General features: G+C 36.5%; 3 protein-coding genes across 4 annotated transcripts; 2 read left to right on the top strand and 1 right to left on the bottom strand.

Moving 5' to 3' along the window:
* On the top strand, positions 3,967-5,044 carry LOC109710043 (the record flags this gene model as incomplete). The annotated part of the gene is given in 2 exon segments (XM_020232462.1): positions 3,967-4,346; positions 4,477-5,044. Coding segments are annotated over 2 exon segments (600 nt in total), but the record flags the coding sequence as incomplete, so codon positions are not given.
* On the bottom strand, positions 6,848-11,257 carry LOC109710567 (dnaJ homolog subfamily B member 4-like). Its single transcript, XM_020233252.1, has 3 exons — positions 10,942-11,257; positions 10,406-10,833; positions 6,848-8,201 (listed from the first exon to the last, which is right to left on the bottom strand). Exons 1-3 carry the CDS (start codon positions 11,104-11,106, stop codon positions 7,763-7,765), a joined length of 1,032 nt encoding a protein of 343 aa, XP_020088841.1. The 5' UTR covers positions 11,107-11,257; the 3' UTR covers positions 6,848-7,762.
* Positions 16,019-24,481, top strand: LOC109710396. 2 transcript variants are annotated; one of them, XM_020232931.1, is made up of 10 exons: positions 16,019-16,426; positions 17,428-17,555; positions 18,169-18,225; positions 18,489-18,602; positions 19,169-19,237; positions 19,314-19,397; positions 22,332-22,490; positions 23,265-23,423; positions 24,007-24,087; positions 24,190-24,481. In XM_020232931.1, the coding sequence occupies exons 1-10, from the start codon at positions 16,120-16,122 to the stop codon at positions 24,244-24,246; spliced, it is 1,215 nt and encodes a 404-aa protein (XP_020088520.1). In that variant the 5' UTR covers positions 16,019-16,119; the 3' UTR covers positions 24,247-24,481. The 2 variants fall into 2 exon arrangements, with proteins under 2 accessions (XP_020088520.1, XP_020088521.1); XM_020232932.1 differs by lacking the exon at positions 19,314-19,397.

Here is a 24,806-nt window from a genome sequence, read left to right as displayed (position 1 = left end):
ATTTTGTAGTAAAAATAATAGTACGAAAAGGTCAACAGAATGCCAAATTCTATGCGTACAGTATACCAACCTATGACTATGAGTGGTTTATAGTAGGGCATCACATTAACTTCATGTACCTAGCAATAAAAAAAAAAAAGAAATAAACAAAATTCTAGCAAATTTCATACAGCAATGGCCAAACAGATGCTCAAAAAAGAAGCTACTGGAAAAAAAAAAAAAAATGGCCCTCTGTACTCTCTATTCTAACAAGATTTTGTGAACAAGACAATAGCTGAAAATAGGCCCAGTCCAAAATAGGCCCAATTAATTATTTGGCCCTTTCTCTAGATGGGCTTTAGGGCCCGAGCTAAGGGCCTAGTATGTTTTCCATTGAGTTATTTCTCTGCACAAAACTAATGGCCATTTTGAAATGGATCCTTAAACTTTATTGATATTTTTCCTTCTTGTTTTGATTTGACATGTTTCATTAAATTGAATTACAAATTTTATTAGGTTAATAGCGAGTTCATGAAATTCATAGCTCTAATTATCTTCGTATTAAGGAAGTGTACATTTTGTCGATAAACAACAACTAATAACTAATTGAATTGTTAAGTTTAACTAAATCTCTAAATTTAATTACTTAAAAATAGCCATGTTACAACAAATTAAAAGTTGATAAGGTTTCAATAAAAGATTGTAGTTATTATCCTATGAAAAGCTGAAGATACTCCACGTTTGGACCAGGTCTTAGGCCTTAATCTTTTTAATTTTTTTTTAAGGAAAGTTTATTTACTGTTGAACAAGTCTCTACGCGTGCGTTACCAAACAACATATCAATCTACTACTAAATAAGCATGTTCATATTTTGTGAGCCTAACGTAAAAATGACACAACCTAAGCTCATAATTAATATGATACAATAATAGAAGTAAGTTAATCCTTTGAATATTTTAAACTACCTGGTTGTTTTTTATTTCTTGGTTTGGCCAATAGGAATTGGTCAGCTCCCAAAGGCAAGATCGATCGATGTTCATCTACAAAATATGCTATAAAAGTGCTTGTTTGGATGCAAGTAATTTTCTTTATTGGTCAAGGCAATATTTACAACTAATAATTCCATAGCCAAGTGATGGGAAAAAGAAAAAAAAAAACAACAAAGAAAGTAAAAAGATAGAATGTATAGCAAGAAAAATCGTATCCCAAATATTTGGAACAAAACTTAATCATGTCACAAGCCAAATTTAACGTAAAAAATGTTCCTATTCTGAACTTTCTTTGGAAATTTCTTCCAGCTTCTAAACATCTTCCAAAAATTAGTCAACATAGAAATGTTTCGAGCAAAATCGTCAAATTTAGCGAATTCTAAGTCCATATAAGAATATTTTACTATATATATATATATTTTTTTTAATTTGGGGTAAACTTCAATTTACCCTCCTATGATTACATCGGATGGCGCATTAATTTCCGCTGTGTCATTATATGGTTTAAAAAAAAATATATTTTACTAGCTACTTAATTGGTGATTTATTTTTGTTTCGATGAAAAAAATTATCATCAATTAAATAGAGAATAAAAGTAAAATTTTATAAAAACCATATAATTGTATTTGATAGTACAACAAAAATAAAATTATAAAATAGTTAAGAATAATTTTTGAACCACGGGGTCGTTTGCAAAGTAAAAATACGCTGTAAAACAAAATATTTGCGTGTCATTTTTTAAGCCACAAAATGGCAAGTAAAAACACACTATTATATCACATAAGAACAAATTATTTTTTTTTTTTTATTCTGTTGATAATTTCGAAGTAAACCACGACCCGGAAAGTCGAAAACAATTATTCCAACATGTTAATTACATTCTTAGTCAAGTAAATGAGGCTTTTTAAATTTAATTAACACTGAGTAGAATAATGATAATGATAATGATCACCCCGTTTCTTTGTCAAATTTGCTTCTGATGTTTACAAACCACTCTTCTTCGTACTACATATAATATGGAATGTTTATCCAATTTAACAAAAACAGTGGCGTTTTCTCTAAACCTAAACACTTAATTTCCGCATGTGATTTTCCAGTAATTGTGCCTTAAAAGCAAAGAACAGTAACAGCACATTGCTTTTTCTTCCAAGTAAACATCCTGTGATGGATCAGATACTGTTCTGAAGCGCCACCTGGAGAAGAAGTTTATTTCATGAACATGGTCTAGTGCACCGGACTCAAGAAAAACAAAAAAAAAAGGGAATAGTTTCATAGATATTCTTGCCGAAGGCTTTAACTTCATGAATACTTTTCTTTTTCTTTTTCTTTTTTTATGTTCAGTATATCAACAATGCTTAAATCAAATCCAATAAAACAAGTTTTGGATATATTTCTCATCACTAATGAATAAAAAACTAATGGAACTAAACTTTCAAAGAAAATATTCACGATCTTCGTAAGTTTATCTAAAAAAAATCAAAAACATTGCACAAGTTTAACATAGCTGGTCAATAACTCAAATTTTAATACACAGAGGGACAAAACTCTCAATCTCAAGATCAGCATATATAAAAAAAACTGATGTGATGGATATACTAACAAATAATTCTGTAAAGACTCCACGTAATATATAATTCTCCGTTTTCCCATTTTATTATTCCTCCTGTAATAAACATATAGGGTGCGTTTGGTTCGCGCTATCTTTTTAAGATTCCTAGTAATCCAATAGAAATAAAAAAATATGACGGTGTTTGGCTAAACGCACTAAGTAATCTAGTTGGTAATATTAGATTTACTTGGGAATGAGATTTATCCCAAAGTACTAATTTCATTTCCTTGAGGAAGGGTGGGTATCTTCATATTAATGGATTAGAGTAATCATAATATGTCTAATCTCTTTCTTTCTCCTTACTCGCCGGCTAGTTGGTATTAGTTTTATTTTCATTCTAACTTCATATCTCTCTAGGGGTGGAAACGAGCCGAGCTCGAGCGAGCTTATGTCAGCTNCGAGCCGGCTCGCTCATTTGCCAGCCCTATATCTCTCTCTAAACTTATTTTTTTCTTTGTAAACTTCAACTTTTTTTCTCTCTCTAAACTAAGCTCTCTCTTTCCCTATTTTTCTAAAATCTCAACTCTCTCACTCCCTCTAATCTCAACTTTATTTTTCTTCCTATTTCTTTAATTATGCTCTCTCTCTAACCTATGTTCTCTCTCTCCCTTTTTCTAAAAAGATGTTGAAATTTTTTGTGAAATTTTTTGTGGCATTATCTAAAATTAATTAAAGAAATAAATAAATTAATTGTATATTTTTTGTAAACTTAAATAATATGACTAAATAATATAACCGTGTGAACCAAACATAGGAATACCGCATTCTTAGTAATAGGATGAATAGGAATAAAATTTTCGGACATCTTTTTATTGCTAGTAATCTTTCGTAGTGCGAACCAAACGCACCCATAATTTCATCTAGTTAGTAAAATGTATAATGGAAATAGAGGTATATATATAGAGTAGTTTTTCAGTATTTCCTTTTGCATTCAAGCCAGGAATATATACTTCATTGCATATATATATATATATATATATATATATACTCGGTCCACAGTGAAGTGGTAGAACTGCTCCAGCCAACACGTACACAATATCCGCAGCTAAACCGATGATCCAAGAGGCAAAGCAACATTCCAATAAAGACCGCGTCCATCCCTTTCTCCCGCAACAAATCTTATAAGAGCCAGAAGCAGAAGCAAAAGCCAAAGCCAAAGCCAAAAACCAAAGCAACATTCCCTCCCCTTCCACCGGAATCCTCGCAACGCTTCCTTGCAAGCTTTTCCATACCCCTCACTAATTAATTCCCTCCTATTCTTCTATTTAATTCAACCAAACACACGAGCACATAACAAATCCAATCTGATTCAGATAAAAGATAGCCAAAATGGCCACCAACGTAGCAGACGTAGAATCTCCGCCGCAGCCGCAGACCGTCGTCGATGAGCAAAAGCAGCCGCTCATAGACCGGGCGCCACCGACGGCGGCCACCGACAGCAAAGAGGCGAGCGGCGGGGAGACGGCGGTCGGGCTGGCGCTGAAGTGCACGGCGGATCTCGCGAAGCACCTGCCGACGGGCACCGTGCTGGCGTTCCAGATCCTGTCGCCGGTGTTCACCAACCAGGGGCAGTGCGACAACGCCAACCGCGCCATGGCCGCCTGCCTCGTCGCCCTCTGCGGCCTCTCCTGCTTCCTCCTCAGCTTCACCGACAGCTTCCGCGACTCCGCCGGCAAGGTACGGCACGCCGTCGCCACCTTCCGGGGCCTCTGGGTCATCGACGGCACCCCGCCGCCGCCCCCCGACGTCGCCGCCACCTACCGCCTCAAGTTCCGTGAAATTCTCCACCTTTCACAATTCTGATAGCACGTGAAGAAACAGAAACAGTCGGTAGAAACAGTCAGTAGCTTAAGTTAGTAGAGAACGATGTCTTACTATTTTTGTACCGAACGGATGCAGGTTCATTGATTTTCTGCATGCGTTCATGTCGGTGTTGGTGTTCACGGCGGTGGCGCTGCTGGACGCGAACATCGAGTCGTGCTTCTACCCGGTGCTGTCGTACGACACGAAGCAGGTGCTGACGGTGGTGCCGGTGGCCGCCGGACTCGTCGGCGGCGGCCTATTCGCCACCTTCCCCTCCACCCGCCACGGGATCGGCTTCCCGCTCTCCGCCTCTTGATTTCGATCGTGACCACCACCACCACATCATTTGTGTCAGATTCTTTCTAATTCATTAAAAAGGAGATTTTCAACGAGGAGGATGGTAGCTAGGGCGCATATATAAAATAAAATAAATGTGTTTGTATTTTCTTTTATACCTTTGTTTAATTGCTTGTGTATTTGTGTAGTGGTTTTCTAGAGTGACGCGAGAGTTAGCAATACATTAGATAGTTTTTCTTTTTTGGGTGGATTTTTTAATTTTTTTGTGGGTAAGATCGGCACCTTGTTGTCCTCTTCATTGTTGTTGGAAGCAATAAACGTTCCTTCCTTCCATATGAATCCACAAATGCTAGTTGATAACTTGATATATGTAGTTCGCATTTATTTTTAATTTCTTTTTTGGTCCAAATTTTATGAATTGTTATAATAATTAGAATTCATTTAATTAAGTCGGTTTAAGAATAGATAAAGAGTCTTCAAAAAAACAGTTTGTTAGTGTGCTTTTTATCTAAGCTGAATTAAAGCCAAAAAGAGACTATATAAATGAAGCGACAAGTTTGGATTTTACAGTTACCAATTGAGAAAGATTAAAACAATGGAAGTGTCTGATAATTAAACAAATTTAGCATGCGTATCAAACTTGGACATATATTGCTTATCGAATTAATTCAAGCCCTACACAGGTTTTTGGCTACTTAGAACGTGTCTTGATCATTAACTTCTTTACATGGAAAGATCAAAGAATTAACATACTTGTTAAGAAGATGTTATTAGAATTCTTATTCTTGGCCCCCGGTCAATGACTTAATTATTCTTTCCTTCCCAGACCATTCTATTATCTCAGTTGCGTGCAAGTGTGGCACTGCGGGTGCGTTTTACTAGTTTTCTAATAACTTATTTGCAACATAGGTAAATAAAAATGTACATAAAAAATACTCTCCAAATCATTTTTATGCAGTTTTCTTAAACTCAATCTTATCATGGAGACATCTTACTTGTGATGCTAGCCAATGTCAGGCGTTAAATCAACAAGTAAAACCGAAAAAAGAAAAAGAAGAAGATGATAGAGGCATTTTAGGCATAATTATAAAAATCTCTTACACTTTATTCTGTATATCAAATGTTCTCCTACAAAAAAAATAAAAATAAATAAATAACATCAACCCTTCAGCTTAATTTTGTGGCAAATTATAAGTGTAATAATTTGAAAATTTTATTAAGTTTTGACGGAACTTAATCTTAACGGTAATGATGTGCCAAGATTATTTTATATTAAAAATGCTTAAATTCTACCACGCGGATATTTTTTTTATGGCTCGCCTAGAATTTTGATACTTAAAAGGTGCGCTTAAGAAACTTACGTAAGCTTAAAAATATTCTATCTCAACATATTACCAATAAAATTAACGAAAAATTTCAAAGAACGAGTTTATTTGAGACAGGACAAAAATAAAGAATTACCACTATGAATTTTTTATGCAGAGAATTCTTTGAGACCGGGAATAAAATGGATAGAAAGTTTTTTATAATTAAGCTAGAAAAATAAATTAAGTACTAGGCAAAATAAAAAAAATTTTAAAAAAGAAATCATAAGAGGCGCTTGAGGGAAGGTCAAAAGAAACTAATTGGTCACCGCTTTGCTCGTTTAATTAGGGTCGGCGATTCAAAATGTGAAAAAAATCATTCTGATAGTTACAGGCACAAAGCAGCAAGAGTCAAAATGCGAAAAATCATTCTCATAGTTACGGCCATAGAGCAGCGATTCAAAATGCGAAAAATTATTCTGATAGTTACAGGCATAGAGAAGCAAATCAGCATTCGAACATCATCGTTGCAATATTTCCTAGCCGCCTAATTTTAATTGGGTGCTCTCTAAACTTTGCATAAATTTTCCACTGGTTAAAGTGTAGCGAGACCCCGTAAATAATAGGCATAGCACAAATTTTTTGCACCTTTTTTTTTCATTAATTCTCCTCATTTATTATATTTAATAAATTTATTTATAAATTAAATCTTTATTCACGTAAATCATAATATCCACCAAATTAAAATAGGTTGTTATTGTAAAAGTGAAATGGCACAACAATGTAAGTAGGTATAGTATTACTTCTCTAAACTCTTGTTACATCAAAAGATGATATAGAAGTTCTAACATGAAATGAAATATATCTGACAAATAAAACAGCAATCTTCACCAAAGCTTGTAGGAAATCTCCTACATGCTGAATTTGCATGTCCTGCAGAGCCTCAATATAAAGCATATAACTGAATTTGATAGCTTCATACTACACAACATACTGATTTTTACTTACGAAAAAACGCGAAAATGCTATAGAAGAAAGCCATTATAAATGTCACAAGAAGTTGCATAAATAAAGAAGTAATAGTAATTCTCAACTGCATCTCTGCTTCAGCTGTCCTGATGATAAAATTATCGCCACAATCTATGGTTTGAGGAAGCCAGTGCGGTACACTGAACACATTCTCTGCTTGTTAAGAAATACTAGAATTTCTCCAGGAGTAATTAATGACCTTAAATACTACCTCAAATTGATAAGGTTTCTCAGAAAAACTTAACAAACTTAAAAGGGAAATAAAAAACAAGGTATAAATGTATGGAGAACACCTCAACAACAGGCCATTTTGAATAACCACCTCATCTTTATTTTTATTGTTGAAACCCTCTTGAGCTTTTAGCCTTTCTCTTTTTTTGTTCCTTTCCAGTGATTTTAGTCAAGTAAAGTGAAAAGCTAAATAAATTCGAGCGATCTATCAAATTTAACAGCTCGGTGATTTTTAGCAAATGAAACTGTAAAGGCCAATAAAAGAGAGAGTCATTTAACTTAACAAAATTTTCCAAAATAATTAACTAAAGAACTCGAACAGAAAATAACATCAGAAGTTGAGGGATGTCGATCAAACTAAATAAAATTCAGACGCCTACTTCAAAATGGCATATAGTTGAGGGATTCTCAGTACATTTACCTACAGACGACGATCTCCCAAGCAGTCGAATGTAAGCTTAACTGAAGATATTCACAACTGACGTCCAACCAGCAGCAGCACTTTGCACACATTTCTTCACTCAAGAACCTAAGAGTCGCTTTATCCCGGCCTTCTGTTCAGAAGTCAACCTCGATGGAAACTTGATGTTGAACTTGATGCGAAGGTTTCCTTTTTTGGAAGGATCCTTGGGTATCGGCATTCCCTCGCGGGGGACGACCTCCTCATAGCCAGGATGGATTATGGAATTTATGGGTATTGTGAGATTCCGACCGTCAAGTGTTGTCAAATGGACAGTATAGCCCGTTAGGGCTTCAACCAAGGAGACTTTCTGCGTCACAATCAGATCATTTCCTTCTCTTGTGAATACATCATGCGGCTTCTCATCAATGATGAAGACTATATCTGCAGGGATAATATGCGGAGCTTCATTTCCCTTCTCAGGGAAAGTAATTTTCGTTCCCTTCTTCCAGCCGGGCTTTATGTCAATCGTCAGAATTTCTTCCACCGTCATGCTTCTCCTGTTGAAAATGACCAAATGAGTATCAAAAGAACCCAAGAAAAAAAAGGAGAAAAAACAATTTGGAGATCATTTCAACACAAAAGTCATATTTAACAGAACGGCCAGTATTTGACAATTAGAGGATCTCTAAACCAATCTATCAAACAGCATCAAATAAAGGTCATTTTTAAATCGTTTCATTCATAGTTTAGCAGTGATGTACAAAGCATATAGGATACCAATGCATCAAATCAGCCACCAGAACGAACTGCCCAAAAAAAAGGGAGAAAATAATGTTTAGAAACATTATATTGTTGTAAACTTATACCTCGCCGCTATGTAAACTTGCCCTAGAACGATCATTCAGTATAAATAGAAGTACGTCCATTTAATTTTTTAAAAAAATCAGAGTCAACAAGAAAAGGCAACTTCATAGCTCTCAGCCTCCCACTAATCAAAACATAAGTAGACCTAAATGTTTTAAACAAACCTACTTAGGTTGATGCTCACGTAGATTTTGATTCTATATCTCAAATTTTACCAACGAGTTGTTGTCCTTGATAATTAAACAACGGAAGCTACTTGCAAATAAGAATTCTCTATATAGCATTCTCCAAATGATACAAGATTCTACAATCAGCCACCCTGGCATGTACGAACTTTCAGTACATCTTATGCTATACTAACTATGAATCTCCCAAGTTGATGATAAATTTAGAAGGCCGAGAAAATAAAACAAAAACAGTTGTCCATACTGAGATCCCCAGATGACTTCTTCCTACATTCAAACAGGCACAGAAGTCCCCAAATTTTGCAAGAATTAAAAAGTTACTACTACTTTCAAATCCTTAGAGATGAACAGCTTGGACTCTATTATAGATCAAGAAAGGCAGGACTCTTAACCAATTCATGGGAACGATCATATATACTATGAGTAATCCTGCAAGAAAAATAGCCTGAAGGATAGAGCCAATTCATTGGATATATGAAGCACTTCGGTCATGTAGAGAAAACCTTCGATTCCTGTAAACTTGAAACCCTCTATTTTTGTACAATTTGGCGAGTTTCTGCCACCTTTAAGTCCACGTTAATTATGGCGTGCAGCCACTTTAACCAGTGCCGAAACTCTCCTAACTGTCATGGAGGTGCCAAAAGCACACCCCCAAACGCGCACTCCATTTTCTAGAGCACACATTTCTCAAATGCTTCACAACCAATGTGCATCTAGATTTGCACTCAGTCATTCGGTGAAAGATTGATAGAACAAATTCCAACTTTAAAAGTTACTATTTAATGTCCTTCACTTACTTTACAAACTATTGCAACTTATGCGATGAAGCTTTTCAAAACTAAAAATGCACCTCCACGAACCTTACTGAATCCAACTGCACCATTAAATCTGAACATTAACTGTTTTAGCATAGAATAAAACGGTTATATTAAAACATGAGAATGCCACATGCATTCAGGATAAAAGGCAGCATGTCACCGAATATCACGACAAGGGAAAGAAGAATTGAATTCCAAAAAGATCAATTTGGAATTTTCTCATAACAAAGGGGACTATCACCATATGCATCAAATTGGAAAGGAAAACACGTCCAGGACTTTAGCCGCATAGAAGTTGCTAGACGACAATAAATACGCACAAAAATAGTTATGCCACTGCTCAGGAAAAAAAGGACCGCATGATGAGCTGGACAAAAAGCGATTACGTTAAAACTGATGTAGTTAACTAATATAGTCAACAAACATGTAACCTTTCTCTTTGGCATAGTGGTAATCAACTAATCCTGCAAATATTTTCAAATAGAGACTAAATTTCTCTGGCCGCATACATAAGAATCCAAACAAGTTACTACAAACAATATCAACTGATAACAAGCACTGAACTTGGATGGTATCATTTATTTCCATGATCTTATATTTTATTGAGAAGCATAACAGGCCTCATCATAGAGCATTTAATGAATCAAAATGTACGTAAATTGTATGCAAACTAATCATATAGTGCAAGTACACAGCGCAAACTTTCCCCGGTAACAAAGACTAGCAATCAACATAAAGGAGGAGAAAGCAAGAGCAAAAGATCAATTAATCGATGCATGTTTACTTTATATAAAAGGTGTAGTTTGCACCTATATATGTCCAACAAAAATCAACCTTTCAGCATGATAACGAGGAATACAACACTAATTACTTAACACAAGAGACGAGACTCACCCACTGGTATCGACAATCTCCCTTGAGATCTTCATCTTCTTAGCGGTTCCTTTGTACAAATCCACGAGACTGCACGGGAGCCGGTTCTCGATTGGCGCGGCCTTCTGAGGACGCTGCGGATTCATCGATGCCTCCCCTCCGAACCCCGACCCGAAGAAGTCATCCCCGAACATCCCACCAGGGAACCTCGATCCCCCGCCCCTCATTCCGCCGCCGCCGCCGCCGGGCCCCATGCCACCGAACTGGCCCGAGAACCCGAAGATGTCGTCCGCGCTCCGAGGATTGAACCGGAACGTCGTGGGGCCCTCCCCGGGGAAGAACGAGGCGCCCCCTGGCCCTCCGGCACCGGCACTAGGCGGGGGCACCCCCTTGAGCCCCTCCTCACCGTACTGATCATAGATCGCGCGCTTCTGAGGATCGCTCAGAACCTAAAACACGAGAAAACCAGATCAAATCGCTGCAAAATCGATCATGACCGAACCGATCGGATCGAGAACCGAAAGGAAGGGATCGGATCGCGGGGGAGGGGACGAAACCTCGTAGGCTTCGGAGATCTGCTTGAACTTCGCCTCGGCCTCCTTCTTGTTGTTAGGGTTCTTATCAGGGTGCCACTTCATGGCGAGCTTGCGGTAGGCCTTCTTGAGGTCGTCGTCCTTGGCGCTCCGGTCGACCTGCAGGATCTTGTAGTAGTCGACGCCCATGTCGCCGCCGCCGTCGCCGCCGCCGCCGCCGCCCCCCTCGCGCCGCCGCTTCTCCGGCCGCTGCTGCTGGTGATGGTGGTGGGAGCTCGGCCTCCGCCGCTTCCGCTCGTCCTCTCGAATTTTGGCGGCGGTGGTGGTACTCCTCCTCTTCCTCGTCTCTTCGTTTGCCTTGGGGTTTTGGGGGTCGATTTCGTGTAGGGTTGGAGCGGTGGGGAAACGTAAGAAGGATGTGGTGGAGTTTTGGTGTGGGGGAGAAAGTTCGGAAGGTTCCAGAAGGCGTACATGTGCGCTCGTCAAAATGTACGCTTCCTACCTTTCTACCTCTACTCTATCACCAACAGAAATACTGTATTCAGATGTAATATTTCTAAAGATAATACTTTTAAAAATACGAAACATTTAATTATTTTAAATTTTTTATTTTTTAATTTATTATTTTGATTAATTTCATCTGTCGGAATATGCTATTTCACCAAGGACTCGCTCAACCCTTTAGAAGAGTACTATCATCCTGATCGCATACTTTTTAATTCAAGGATTGAAAATCCACGGACACCAATAATTTGTTATTTTTAAAAAATATAAAAACTCAATTTATAAATTAAATAAAAAATTATTATTTTTAGCAATAGAAAAATTAAATTAACAATACATATCGTTAAACTTAGGGCGTATTTGGTTCGCTTTTTTTTCCTGTGGAAGGAATGGGTGAATTCGTTTGTCGGTATTTGGTATGCAGGAGTTCTATTCCAATTACGATTCCCAAGTGGAATGAGAATCTCCCAATCACCTCTATTTTCAATCCGGTCTAGAAAGCCGGATTAAAAATTAAATCCGAACGGAATGGATATTTATTTGGATTAAATTTATTTTTTTAATTTTTTAATTAAAATATGAGTTTAAAATTTAGAAATTTATAATTTATAATTTTAATTTGAATTTAAATTAAAAACTAAAATTTAATCAAGTATTTTGAATCTAACTTATAAATTTATGAATTAAATTTATGGATTCAAATTAAAATTTATTTAAAACTTAAATTAAATTTATGGATTCAAATTAAAATTAAAATTATAATTTTAAGTTTGAATTTGAATAAATCGAAATTTAGTTTTATATTTTGAATTATCCACTGAATTTCAAAGTTTAATTTTTTAAAAAATAAGATTTAAAATTTTGACATTATTTTAAAATTTTGATATAAATTTTTAATATTTAATTTTCAATTTAAATTAAAATTAATATATTATAAAGATAAAGATAAAGTTAGTATATTAATTTGATTATGTTTTTTATATTTATCTGAACTAAACATCGACAATAGGAATGATTTTTTTCGACTCTGATTCACATAACGAACCAAATAGAATTAGGTAATGAGTCATTCTGATTCCAATTCCAGTTTATTTCGATTCTGATTCTAATTACGATTCCTACTTCGAACCAAACGTACCCTTAATTCAGATTATTTAAACTTTTTAGATTTCAAACTTTTTGATTTTACAACATTGTTTATTTAATAATTGAGTAGTCTCAAAAATAGCATTTTCTTAATGGCTAGTATCAGGTGAATTTGAGACCATTTAATCACTAGACAGTATATTCAAAAATCAAAAATTTCGAAAACCTAAAAAATTCTGGGCCAATTTGCATAAAAAATCCACTTATTTTGGGCTTTTGCAAAATCGGGCCATTTTTTTGGCTTTTGCAGATTCGGTCCGCTTTTTCAGCAAACTGACTAAAATATCCTTATACCTTTTTCTCTTTCCTCTTTCTCTCTCCTCTTTTTTTCTCTCGTTCTTTTTTCTTTTTCTTCCCAAAGCGGCGAAGACGGAGCGGAGGTGCTCTTATACCTTTTTCTTTTCTTTTTTTTCTCTCGTTCTTTTTTTTCTTTCTCTTCCCAGAGAGCGGCGAAGACAGAGCGGCGTCGCCGCCGGCGCCCCCACCTTCCTCGCCTCCGATCCCCTAAGGCGGCTGTGACTTTTTTATATTTGTGCAATTTTCTTTTCTTTTTCTTCTTCTCTGACTCTCTCCACAATTTCCGACGACGGCGCCTCTCTCTCGCTCTTCGGCCGTGCCCTTCCCGGTCTCTTCCGATCTCCCCTTCTCTGGCTTGCCTCCGACGACGATGCATCTTCGCCGACATTCGTGGAGATCACTGCGCGCGCTGTAGCCATCGAGTGGGTGTCTTTGAGCAGGCGTCGTCACTGATACCGTAGCTATTGACAGAGAAGGTGACAAAAAAAAAAAAGAAAAAAAAAAGAAGATAAAATAAATTAATTAAAAAAGGACTGAAGATGAAATTGTATCGTCTAACATACAAAAAAATTACAATTTGGGCACTATTTAAGATGTAAACTGAGCTTTAAACATAAAAAATTGAACTCTTTAAATGAAATTACATTCTTTGAAATATAATTTACAACTGTTCTCTTCTTTATTGCACTCTTTCAGATATAAACTGCAACCCACTAAGATAAAAATTACACTTCTTTAAATGAAAGATTGCCACTGTTTCTCTCTTTTCACGTTTCCCCTCTGTGGCTCATCTTCGTCTTGTTACACTGTTTTTTATCTTAAACTGCGCCCATGGTGGGTAAGGAGAGTATTTATACTACTTCTTCTCTTGTTTGCCTGTCTCTCTTGTTTCGGAACTGTTTCTCTCTTTAAGAGAGAAACAGTGCAACAAGAGGAGAACAGTGCAACAACATGAAAAGAAAGCATATAAGTATCTCTGTTAAAGATGTGTAGTTTAAAATAAAATAGTGGTGAATAAAGGAGAAATGGGGCAACAAGAAAAAAAACTGGCATCCCATGTTACTTAAACTGCACTCATTTAAGACGATCTTTATACAAGAGGAGAAACAGTGCAACAAGAGGAGAAGCAGTATAAATAATCGTTAAAGATGTGGTAGTTTAAAATAAAAACAGTGTAACATACGAGAAAAAATGGTGCAACAAGAAAAAATCGGCACCCATTTATCTTAAACTGTACCCATTTAAGAGATATTTATACTGGCTTCTGCCTCACTGTTGCACTGTTTCTCCTCTTTTAAAGAGGAGAAAACAGTGCAACAAGAGGAGAACAATAGTGCAACAAGAGGAGAAGCTATATACAATAATACTGTTAAAGATGTGCAGTTTAAATAAAAACAGATCCACGAACCGCCGTTCCGCACGGCCAGCGCCTGCTGCCCGACGCTTGCCGCTGCCAGGCTGCGCGGACGGGATGCGGGCTGGGGGTCCGCGGCGACGCGGCGTCTCGAACGTCGTCGTGGCAGAAGCCAAGAGGCGCCTGGTCGGCGGCTTCTGCGCGGCAGCGGGAGGTAGGGCACGCGACGAAAGAAGATCACGGCAGCGGCCTGGTGCCTTGCGCCGGTTGCGCTTCTGCTTTCCCCCTGCCCTGTCGCTTGGCCTCCCGATTCTTCTTCTTCAGCGTTGTCTTCTTCTCCGCATCCAGCCCGACCCCGTTCGCCGCGGCCGCTGCCGCCGCGGCGACGGGATCGGGCTGGGGGTCCACGGCGGCGGAGGAGAGGAGGAGGGGGTCGCGGGCGGTGGAGAGGAGGGTGAGGAGGGGGGCGACGGTGAAGAAGGAAGGTGATTGGTGAGGAGGGAGGCGACGGTGAAGAAGAAGGCGACGGTCCGCCTTTTTTTTTTTTGGCGAGAAAAAAAAAAGAACGACAGAAACGAAGAGGAGAGAGAAAGAGGAAAGAGAAAAAGTAATAAGGGTATTTTGGTCAGTTTGCTGAAAAAGCGGACCGAATCTGCAAAAACGAAAAAGATGATCCGGTTTTACTAAAGCCCAAAATAAGTGAATTTTTTATGCAAAAAGGCCAAAATTCTGATCAAGTTTAACGTATGGATCATTAATTCAGATTTTTTCAAATATGATATCCTACTCATTTAAGAATTTATATACTCATTTTAAATTTTAATATAAAAAATAATAAGACTATTAAAAGAAAATATTAGTTCTTGACGGGATAGTGCGCAAGATAAACACCAACTTCGAAGAGTGTACAGATAGTATTGTGTATTAGTCAATATAAATAAAATATAATAAAATTAAAATAGAAAAGTTGAATCAAATTTATTTAAAAATAAATTTTATTTAAATTAAATTGGAATACAGCTGAACTCTATTCAGAATTGTAATTTGGTGAAAAATAAGAATTTATTTTTATTTTAATGTGATTATTATTCTCGTTTATAGAGTAAAAAAATAATATTATAAGTAATTTAATAAAAAAATATTTTAAGGTTATTAATAAATATATAATTAATAATATTAGATGGTAGTTATTGTTTTATAAGAAATCCCACCAATTCTTCCAAATGAGTTATAATTTCAGGTCTAATTTCATTAATACCTTTAAAAAAATAAAGAAAGAAAAACTTCAAACATCACCCTTGTGTTTTCACACTTTTTTATTTTAGTACTTTATAATTTAAAATATATCAATTTAGTATCACGTAGTTTTATTTTTCTTTTTTTATTATCCGCTCCACTAAATTTTTTTCGTTAAATCAGTGAAAAAGTTAAAACTGAAAGGTATTAAAGTGAATATTCGATAAATTTATGTGGGGTATCTGAAGTTTTTGTATATAATTTAACGAAATGTTGATGGAGGAGCTGACGAAAAGAGAGAAAAAAATCACATGACACTAAATTAATATATTTTAAACTACATAGTACTAAATCAGAAAGTGCGAAACCACATGGTGATATTTGAAGTTTACCCAATAAAGAAGGTTAAAATAAAAAGAAAAATGCAATACAATTTTCGTACGAACGAGCACTCGAGCCCAACCCGAGTCCCTTTTTTTGCGGACCCACAACCTGTCGGGCCCATTTAAGTGGGGCCCACAAGCCCAAGTCAGCAGCGCTACAAACCGCGACGCACAAAGCGTTGCATCCTCCTCCCCTGTGTGCGTTTTCGGTGTCCCGCTGAGAGCGACTGGAGCTTCGCTACGCCGCGCCCGAGGAGAGGGAGAGATACTCTCTTCGCTCCCATGGCGATGGCGTCGATCTCGGCCTCGGATGGGGCTCTCCTCCTCCTCCTCCTCGGCGTCCTCCTCCCGCTCCGCCTCCTCTCCCTCGGCCGCCGCCTCCTCCGCGGCGGCCACCGCCGCTTCTCCGGCGCGATCCGATCGGTCGCCGTCGTCGTCTCCGCCGCCGCCTTGCTCTCCGCCATCTACGCCGTCTCCGATCGCGGCGACGCCCCCGCGAGGACGGATGCGGCGGCACCGGCGTCGGCGTCGGAGGTGGCGGAGATGAGATCGGAGATCGCGGATCTCAAGCGCCAAATCAGTCGATTGGGTAATTGCACCCTATCCTAGCCCCCACTATCTTAGGTTTTCTTGAAATTGGCGGCAATCCTTATAGTTTAAACCCCTACGCTGCAAGATAAGTAGGTTATTTAAATCAAGTTTTTGTGCTGCAGAATAGTAGGATCGTGCTAATCATCTGCCTTTGGGAAAAAGAAAGGTTCTAGACGCCATAGTTCAAAATATGAATTTTGCAATGCCAAGAACTGTTGTTCTTTTTTTATTTCTTCTTCTTTTATTTCTTTTTTTTTTTTTTAATCAGTCATCTATTTTCTATTTTCTGTCAACTTCTAAATGTCATCTGTATTTGACTGTCATGCCTCGCACGAAAAAATGTCACCATCTGAACTCAAATCAGATTTCAAATCATCACCTTATGTTTAAACTTTGGTTCTATTAGGAAACTTTAAAACCCTGTCATGTGATTGGCACATGCTAATGGCAGGCGAAAAGGTTAATCGAGCCAGGTCGTTTCTTGAAATGAACTGATTGTTTGTGGTAGATTTGGAGTTTCAAACTCCGGGTGGCGGTTTCTCTTTGTTCCAAACTTTCCGGACTTTCGATTCTTTTGATTCACATTACTTTTATCTATCAAATTGTAGATTTTGTTAAGTTATAAATATATTCCTTTTCTTATTGTTTAGAACATTTTTTTTCTGCCGATGGAACTCTGGATTCTGCTAATTGTTAGTGGTCGATAGGTATTGAGTTGTTAATTTTAACGACTTTCCAAGAAAAATTGCTCAAAATCAAGAAATTAACAATTGGGAGGGTGTCAATCAAAAGAAAAATATTTGAGGGATTTATTTCAGACTATCATATAGTTGAGGTGGTCTTCTTACATTTTTTACCAAAAATATAAAATAAGACTTAAAATATTACATCTTCAGGTGCCTTTCTAGTTTACTAGTTAGATGATTATTTTGTTGTTGCACCATATAATATTTGATAGTGGCAAGAAATATCTAAAATAACTTGTTCATATGGATGCAGAATCTATTTTGGCGGAAAGTACCACGTTGTTACATTCCAAAACTGTTCATGTAGAGGAAGACAGTATTCTTATTGAGGCAATGGAACGTGATATCCAGTCTCTGATAAATGAACAGCAGAACACTAAGGTATGCATCCAATTCTAGTCGCTCATGATTTTTCATGCTGGTTTCTTTTGGATCAGTGTGGAAAGTATATCCTCTCAGTAAAGCTGTTGTGGCTAATTGACTTTCTTGGTTTTGAATTGTTAAGCTTGCTACTTTGAAAGACTACTACCAGGATCAAAATTGAGATATCTAATAGTAGGAACTAACAACAAGCAAAAATGACTTTAAGGGACCACATTAATACCTCTAATTCTCTATAAGAGTGGAGGGGCTAATTAAATGCAACTCAATAAAGTGCAAAAACCTTGAGATGTTTGAAAATGCAACAACAATCTTGAGTTCAAAGGACATACTGGGCCTTTAATGTACAAATACCTGTATCAATTTTTTTATGTTTTTCTTTGTTATCATTGGTGCATTTTTGTTGAGCTCTAGTATGTTAGCCCATTCTTATGTAAAGTTGGTATTGTACTACTGTACTAAGAGTAATATGATAATATCTCTCTATATATACATATTTTTCCCTAGTCTCAGATTTTTTTGTTGTATTCAGCTTGTCACATGAGGAGAATGACCAATATGTTGTAGATGATTTTAGATGATTCTTTTATTTAACATGTTTTGCTTCTTCCAGAAATTGCTAGGTGATTCATCATTTTCTCAAGATAGTGTAAAAGCAATGGAAGAAGAGGTCTCTCTCTCTCTCTCTCTCTCTCTCTCTCTCTCTCTCTCTCTGTGTGTGTGTGTGTGTGTGTGTGTGTGTGTGTGTGTGTGAATGTGTTGGGATGACAACATTTATGTGTAGTGCACTTCCTTGCACATGGAAGGAGGGTCATAAGACTCTACATGCACTCGTGCTCTAATGCAATTTCAGTTTGTTGGGAGAAACAAGTTTTTCCAGTCAAAGAAATAAATTGTGGATCTTTGTGTGACATGGGCATGCATAATAACTAGGTGCGGCTTCTAAAGGATCAATCAAGAGCAATTAGTTCCAATATCTATATCCTAGAGTCATTAGCAAATGATGCAGAGAAAAGATTGGAGGCGATGTCTTCAGAAGTTAGAAAGGTATCTATGATTGTTTGAAGCATCTTAAATTCTTTGTAAGCAATGTTAATCTAGAAAGTATATATGATTGTTGTTAGCATCTTAAATTCTTTGCAAGCAATGTTGATCTAGAATTAGTACGGACAAATTATCAATTTTCTTGTTTGAAATATGGAATTTAAGAGTCTAAATATTTCATGTTAATAGTGACCACTATAATATGAAGTTCATGTTGTTGCCAAATCATGGTGCTATAAATTTAATTTGTTGACATACTAGAGTAGGGAGTCGAAAACGTGTTCTTTATTGAGTTTTTGGAGGAATAACCAAAAGACAAGGAATCATCAAGGAAACCCTGCTATCTCTTGTCTATAGTCCAATATGGAAGAAGAATTTACCAATAAAACCAAGCGATGTTAAAACTAATAACATTTAGCTATGTCACCTTTCTGAATATGTGATTCACTATTTTACACTCTTGCTCTCTGTATTCTTTTGTGATTCAGAAAGTTATTACATTGCCCAAATATTAATGGAGATATAATGAGATAAACATTTTCCTTTGTTATTTCATTTTATATGACTAGATGGAGAATGTAATTTCGGAGCAATGGATTCAAGTTCAACAGTTCGAGCAAGCATTTCAGTTAACAAAGGTATGCTTTCATCGCATTCATTATCATCCAATGGTTATGGAAACCTATTAAAAATTCTTAATTGAACTGCTTTTAGATGATGACATCAAAGGTTCATAAGAGAAGTATGCCTAAAGAGGGGACAGACAACAAATGGCTTAGCAAGTACTCCATAACAAAGGTTCTTTGATATTTTATGTCACTTTTTTATCAGTTAAGAAAATTAAGTAATACTGATTTACCATCAGAGGTAAAGTGCTGTTAAGTATATTTAATTGATATTTTCCTTTGAAATATTACTATAATCCGGGAAGGAAGAACTGCATATCGTGTCTGGTCAGCTGATCACACTCATTGCATGTTTGCAGTATGTGCCTCCCACTTTGCTTTGTGTGGCACTAGGCCTACATCATGTGGCCATTTTGATCAGATGTTATTGTCCAAGACATGCATTTAATGCACATACTGGTTTTGTGCTGAAACCTTACGTATTGCAACACTAATAGGAAATTTAATATCTAATATTAAACTAGTGGAGCCACGTCCAACACAACACATATTACTATATATAACGCATCTCAATACAAATTTACCCTTGTAATAGGGTGAACTTGTTGTTTCATACAATTTGACAAAATCTATTTGTGAGTTGGCTGAATGCGTTGTTAGCCATATGCATTTAACCAGGCTGGTCTTGTTTGAAAGACTCGAATTTAATAAAATTCAACATCTAGGTAGCGATGTGTTTTCACTTAAGTTTGTTTACTCACAATGTAGGTTTCCAGATATGTTGCCAAGTCCAAGGATTGATTTATAAATCGGCTACTACCATATCGTTATGGAGGTGATGCAAGTGTCTTCGGATTTGCCTCACAAATTTTGATGTGATTGTGGGATCTGTTAGAGTAAATGTGAGATTGATTAATCGCCAGAGTTAAAAACAAAAAAGAAGAATCAGGAAAGGCAAATTATTTGAGATTGGTCATAATGTGAAGTTGATCTCGATTTAGGTACCAAAATAGGCGAGGACTAATAAATGAGCACTTCTATGGTTTTTCTTACTTTCGAGAGTCAACTGGATTGTTGATTTGAGGCATATGGTTATGGTGAATTATATATTTTTGGATGAACTATGGCCATTAGAAATTGAAACATGTAATAGGAGACTTTGATATAGGAGTATGCTTTCGAGACAGAAAACTGGCCTTATGTGAGAATTTGCAATCCTTTGCAAAATATTTGCAAATATGTGATAAGAACTCGAGGATAGAAGTTCGCTCTGGAAGAAGAGTCTTGGGAGTGAGAATTAATTTGCAAGATAATAAACAGGATAGAAAAAAATGAATTTGATACTATATAGACATTTGGTGTTTATATACTAATGTAGGGAAAATATTCAGAAAATGACATGTATACTTGGTTTCTTGCTCCTATTTTTCTTTTTTTTTGAGGATAAAGTATGGGCATTTTGTATCCTAATTTCATCACCTTCTCTCACCACCCACACCATCCCACCCCCCCATCCTTCTTTCTTTGCTCTAAGTTATTTGCAAATTACTCTTATGCCATCTAATTATAATGCATTGGTCATAAATGTTGCTGAGCGTTTGTTTACGAAGAATTATTCTACAGTTTCAGGTGGGAAAAGTCAAGAATAGGCACGGGAGAGGATGCTGCATTAGTTAGAGGATATAGTGGACTATTAGCTATTTGGGTATTGTGTTTCTGGAAGGGTATTGGTTTTAGTTGTGAAGAATACAATATGCTTTTAGTAAGATTGTGCCCTGCAATATTATTGATATGAAAATTGCCATAATTTGGACATTCATGCTTGGGGAAAAAAAAATCTATGTGGTCAGTTGTCATGTTTTCAATTCGAGAAATTGGTTTGTGACCAGCACTTTTACACCTTCCATGTACAAGCAATAGTAGATAACCTTACATACAGTGTTCTATTTCTATAAGAAACAGCATGAATGACAAAAGGTAATTGGAAAAAAAACAAAAAAAAAAAGAAGGCGAAAAAGAAATAGGAGGAAGGGTTGCGGTTTCCGGTGCATGAAAGAAGAAAAGAACTGAAACTTGAGAATAACCAGAGCAAGTAGAGCGGAAATAGGAAAGATTCTTACCACTTTGAGAATCTTCTCTGCTTGCTTCTAATGAAGTTGGGGATTTTAGTGATTGCCAAGAATCTCAAAGAGGTTTCACAGACGCCCTTTTCCACCGTCGCTGTCATTTTCTATTAGTCTATTCACGACATCTCTTTTTGTTCCCAAAGGAAGACGAGGGTTTTTCTATCACTTTTCCATTCAAGTGAAGGTATTGAGAATTTGAGAGATTCTACACGTAAAGAATAAGTTGAGCCTTCAGACCTATTAAATGAAGCAACAGACCCTTTAAAGAAAGACTTGTTGACCTGATACATAATAGATGTACAGCAGCTAGTTTTCAGCAATATGTGCTGGGTTGCCATGGCAGGTTTGGGCCAAAATATTGGTCGCTATTAACTGAAACTGGTTCGTGTTTTAAGCTGCGGTGCAATTTATCTATGGTGAACCTGCCATGGCGGCTGCCATGTCCACTTTTTAGTACAGAAATCCCAACGTAAGTAGAGAAATTCACATGATTGCTTAGATTAAATATGTTTAAAAGTGTTGCTATACTGATTTTGTTTTTGTTCTGTATTACCCGATAAAAACAGTATGAATATTCAAACAAATTTATATATTTTTTAACACCAAATGATAGCTAGCTTAAAATTGTTACTTTTAGTCCTCTAAAGATAGTTTGATCCCTTTGTTAGGCATTACATATGGACATAACATAGTGTCAGTGTTTGCTCATAGTGTGCAACATATTATCTGTATCTTTGCGTGTTCTTTATGTTAGTATGGGAGCATACGTGCAACATGTTTTGCTTATGTTTTCTTCAGTCTCTTCTATATTGATCCATTGTTAAACTCAACTCCTGTTGTACGACGAAAGAAATTGTGATGAGTTACTATACATTTTAGGAAATATCTTTATCTACCGGCTCTGACAATGATTCTTCTTTTTTCACCCCCTTTTAATATTTTGCACTCACCTAAAGAAGATTGATGTAATGTGATGCTAGGTTATACAGTTTGTTACGGACAACCCCCTCCGATATATTCCAGATGTTGGCTTGCTTGATTCCTTATTTCTGGCGGGTTCATTGTCAAAGTCCTGGACATTTCAAGCTTATGATCAGTTCCAAAGTATCTTGTCAATACTTCATAAATGTCATCATGAGGTGCCAATCTTCGAAATTATCCTCTTCGAGCAGTAGTTTGTTTTAATTTTCCATCTATTTTTCTATTTATCTGAAGACAGAATTGGTTTATGTTTTTCCTGCTAATTGCCTAGAGAATTCAAATGTTTTCACTATCTTGTTATAATTGCTTTAGTCTTAGCTTTCAAAATCTTTTTTTTTTTTGTAGACACAAAGATAGACATATGCTGATAATTTTGATTTCATATTATTTCTTTGCTAACCGAACAAAAGATTTCCTCCTTCTCTATCCTATAAACCTTTGTAATTACCCTTGCGAAAAATCCTACGCCCGCCAAAATCCTTCTGTGCAAGACAAATTGGGTGATATTCTAAGTTGTCCTGCATATAGCATCCATGCTTGATTAGGTATTTCAGATTCAAGACATAACGTCTAATTAAGTATTATATATAGGGTAAAACATTTGACAGCTATTATATATAGGATACAGCACTTCATCTGTATTTTTTTTTTGTTTTGGAGAAGCAAACTAATTATGGATTTACATGTGAATGATGACCTACTTATGCTTTCTCTAACTAGTTTGTATTTATCATCATTGTTAACTACTCCAAAGCAATTGTGAATTGTATGGTGATAAGAAACTAACCTGAAGAATTATGAATATGGTTGAGTAAATTTGTTAAAAAGTTGTAGTCACCGTATTTATGTTATCGAAGTTAATTGGTCTAATTTGANTTTTTTTAATCATAGAATTTATGTTATCGAAGTTAATTGGTCTAATTTGATTGTAGGTGAGACAGTTTGCTAAGGGCCTTCATCTCCGATATATTCCAGATGTTGATCTGCCTGATTCCTTATTTTTGGGGGGTTCATTGTCGAAGTCCTTGATTTCTCAGGCTAATAATCAATTCCGAAGAATTATGTTGGTAGCCCAAAAATGTCATCAAAAGGTGCCAATCTTTCTAATTTTCCTCTTTGAGTAGCTTCTATCATTGTTTATATTTACAAAGTCCTTTTCACAAAAGCTGCATTTTCCATCTTTTCTTTCTAGGAGAACAAGTTTATATTCCTGCTAATTGCTGTAAAATTATCAAATGTGACCCCTGTTGGCTTACACTTTCTTTACTGACTCAGTTTCCTTGCAATTGTTGATTGACATCTTCTGGTTGCAGACAGACATAGATGGCCAGCCTCAAAAAATTTGTGGTTCTTTTTTTTATTTTCGCAATGTAGACTAACTCTTTTATGACTTGGCTTTTCTACTGGTAGTATGTATTGTCTTTGTTCGTTATCGGGCACTTTTTAAGTTTATCTGTAATAGTATTTGTATGCATATGGAGTGGGGAAGGGGGCGAGCATTTAGGGAGGTTGATGCAGTCCAAATTCCTAAATACAGGATGAATTAAACAAGGAGAGACAATATAGAAAAATCTGAACTAAAACTGAGAAAGGAATATTTAGATATCGCTTGATGTCTTTTTATCAAAAACCACCAATTCACCTGACAAGATTGTTACTATTTTGGTTTTCCAGGTCCAAGAGCTTGTGAGAAATACTGTGGGGCTGAACCAATATACTGCAGCTTTGGCTAACGAGTCGACATATTTCTTCCTGGTATATATCTACTCAATTTTCACTTTCCATATCTTGAAAAGGTTTCTGTGTATTATACCCGAGGAATAGTAACTTGGCTTATTATTTTTCGTAAATCTTCAGGCATATATTATTATGGCCCTTCAGTTATGGCTTCTTTGGATGCTCCTGGCCAATTAAAGGAGCGGCTGAAGTAAATTTTCTTTCAGGGGGTTTGAGTATTACCTTCTAATTCTTAGTTGTACAGGTTGTACTGCAGATTTAGTATCTTGTAAATGTTTGGAACAAAAGGAATTTCTTAATTTTTACCCTCGGGAGCTTATTTATGTCTTATTCAGCATCTAGTATGTTACAAATATATTTATTTATAAATTAAAGGACTAAATCATGCCTTTGCAGACATCTGCGTGCTTAATTAGAGCTTTGATAAATTTCCTGTGAATTTGCTTTTAACCGTACCTGTTGGCATTTTGATTTGAATCAGAGAGCTGATTGACACAGCTAAAAGAATCCTTCATCAAGCATATATCCCCGCCATCATTTCTATCAACGACCATTTAGAAAGCAACTAAACATTATTCGAAAGCAATCCTTTGCCGGACCTTAGCTATTACAGTTAATCTAGGCTGGTACTCTTTAAAATGATCAGTTTGAGAATTGTACTGTACTACAGTAACATTCTAATGCAAATGCAAGTCCCGGCATATCTTGCCCTCATATTTTTAAAGCTGGAACAAATA

The sequence above is a fragment of the Ananas comosus genome, linkage group 5, assembly GCF_001540865.1.
Source record: "Ananas comosus cultivar F153 linkage group 5, ASM154086v1, whole genome shotgun sequence".
NCBI lineage: Eukaryota > Viridiplantae > Streptophyta > Magnoliopsida > Poales > Bromeliaceae > Ananas > Ananas comosus.
Note: the sequence above shows the minus strand (reverse complement) of the source record. Positions and strands in the feature narration are given on the sequence as shown.

Bases quoted from the DNA above. Each gene is read 5' to 3' on its own strand.
- LOC109710567 (XM_020233252.1), bottom strand. From the start codon at position 11,106: ATGGGCGTCGACTACTACAAGATCCTGCAGGTCGACCGGAGCGCCAAG. The intron at 10,834-10,941 runs GTTTCGTCCCCT...CTCGTGTTTTAG, and splicing joins AGATCTCCGAAGCCTACGAG to GTTCTGAGCGATCCTCAGAA. The intron at 8,202-10,405 runs GTGAGTCTCGTC...CATTTTCAACAG, and splicing joins GAGATTGTCGATACCAGTGG to GAGAAGCATGACGGTGGAAG.
- LOC109710396 (XM_020232931.1), top strand. From the start codon at position 16,120: ATGGCGATGGCGTCGATCTCGGCCTCGGATGGGGCTCTCCTCCTCCTC. The intron at 19,398-22,331 runs GTTCTTTGATAT...ATGTGATGCTAG, and splicing joins GCAAGTACTCCATAACAAAG to GTTATACAGTTTGTTACGGA. The intron at 24,088-24,189 runs GTATATATCTAC...GTAAATCTTCAG, and splicing joins AGTCGACATATTTCTTCCTG to GCATATATTATTATGGCCCT.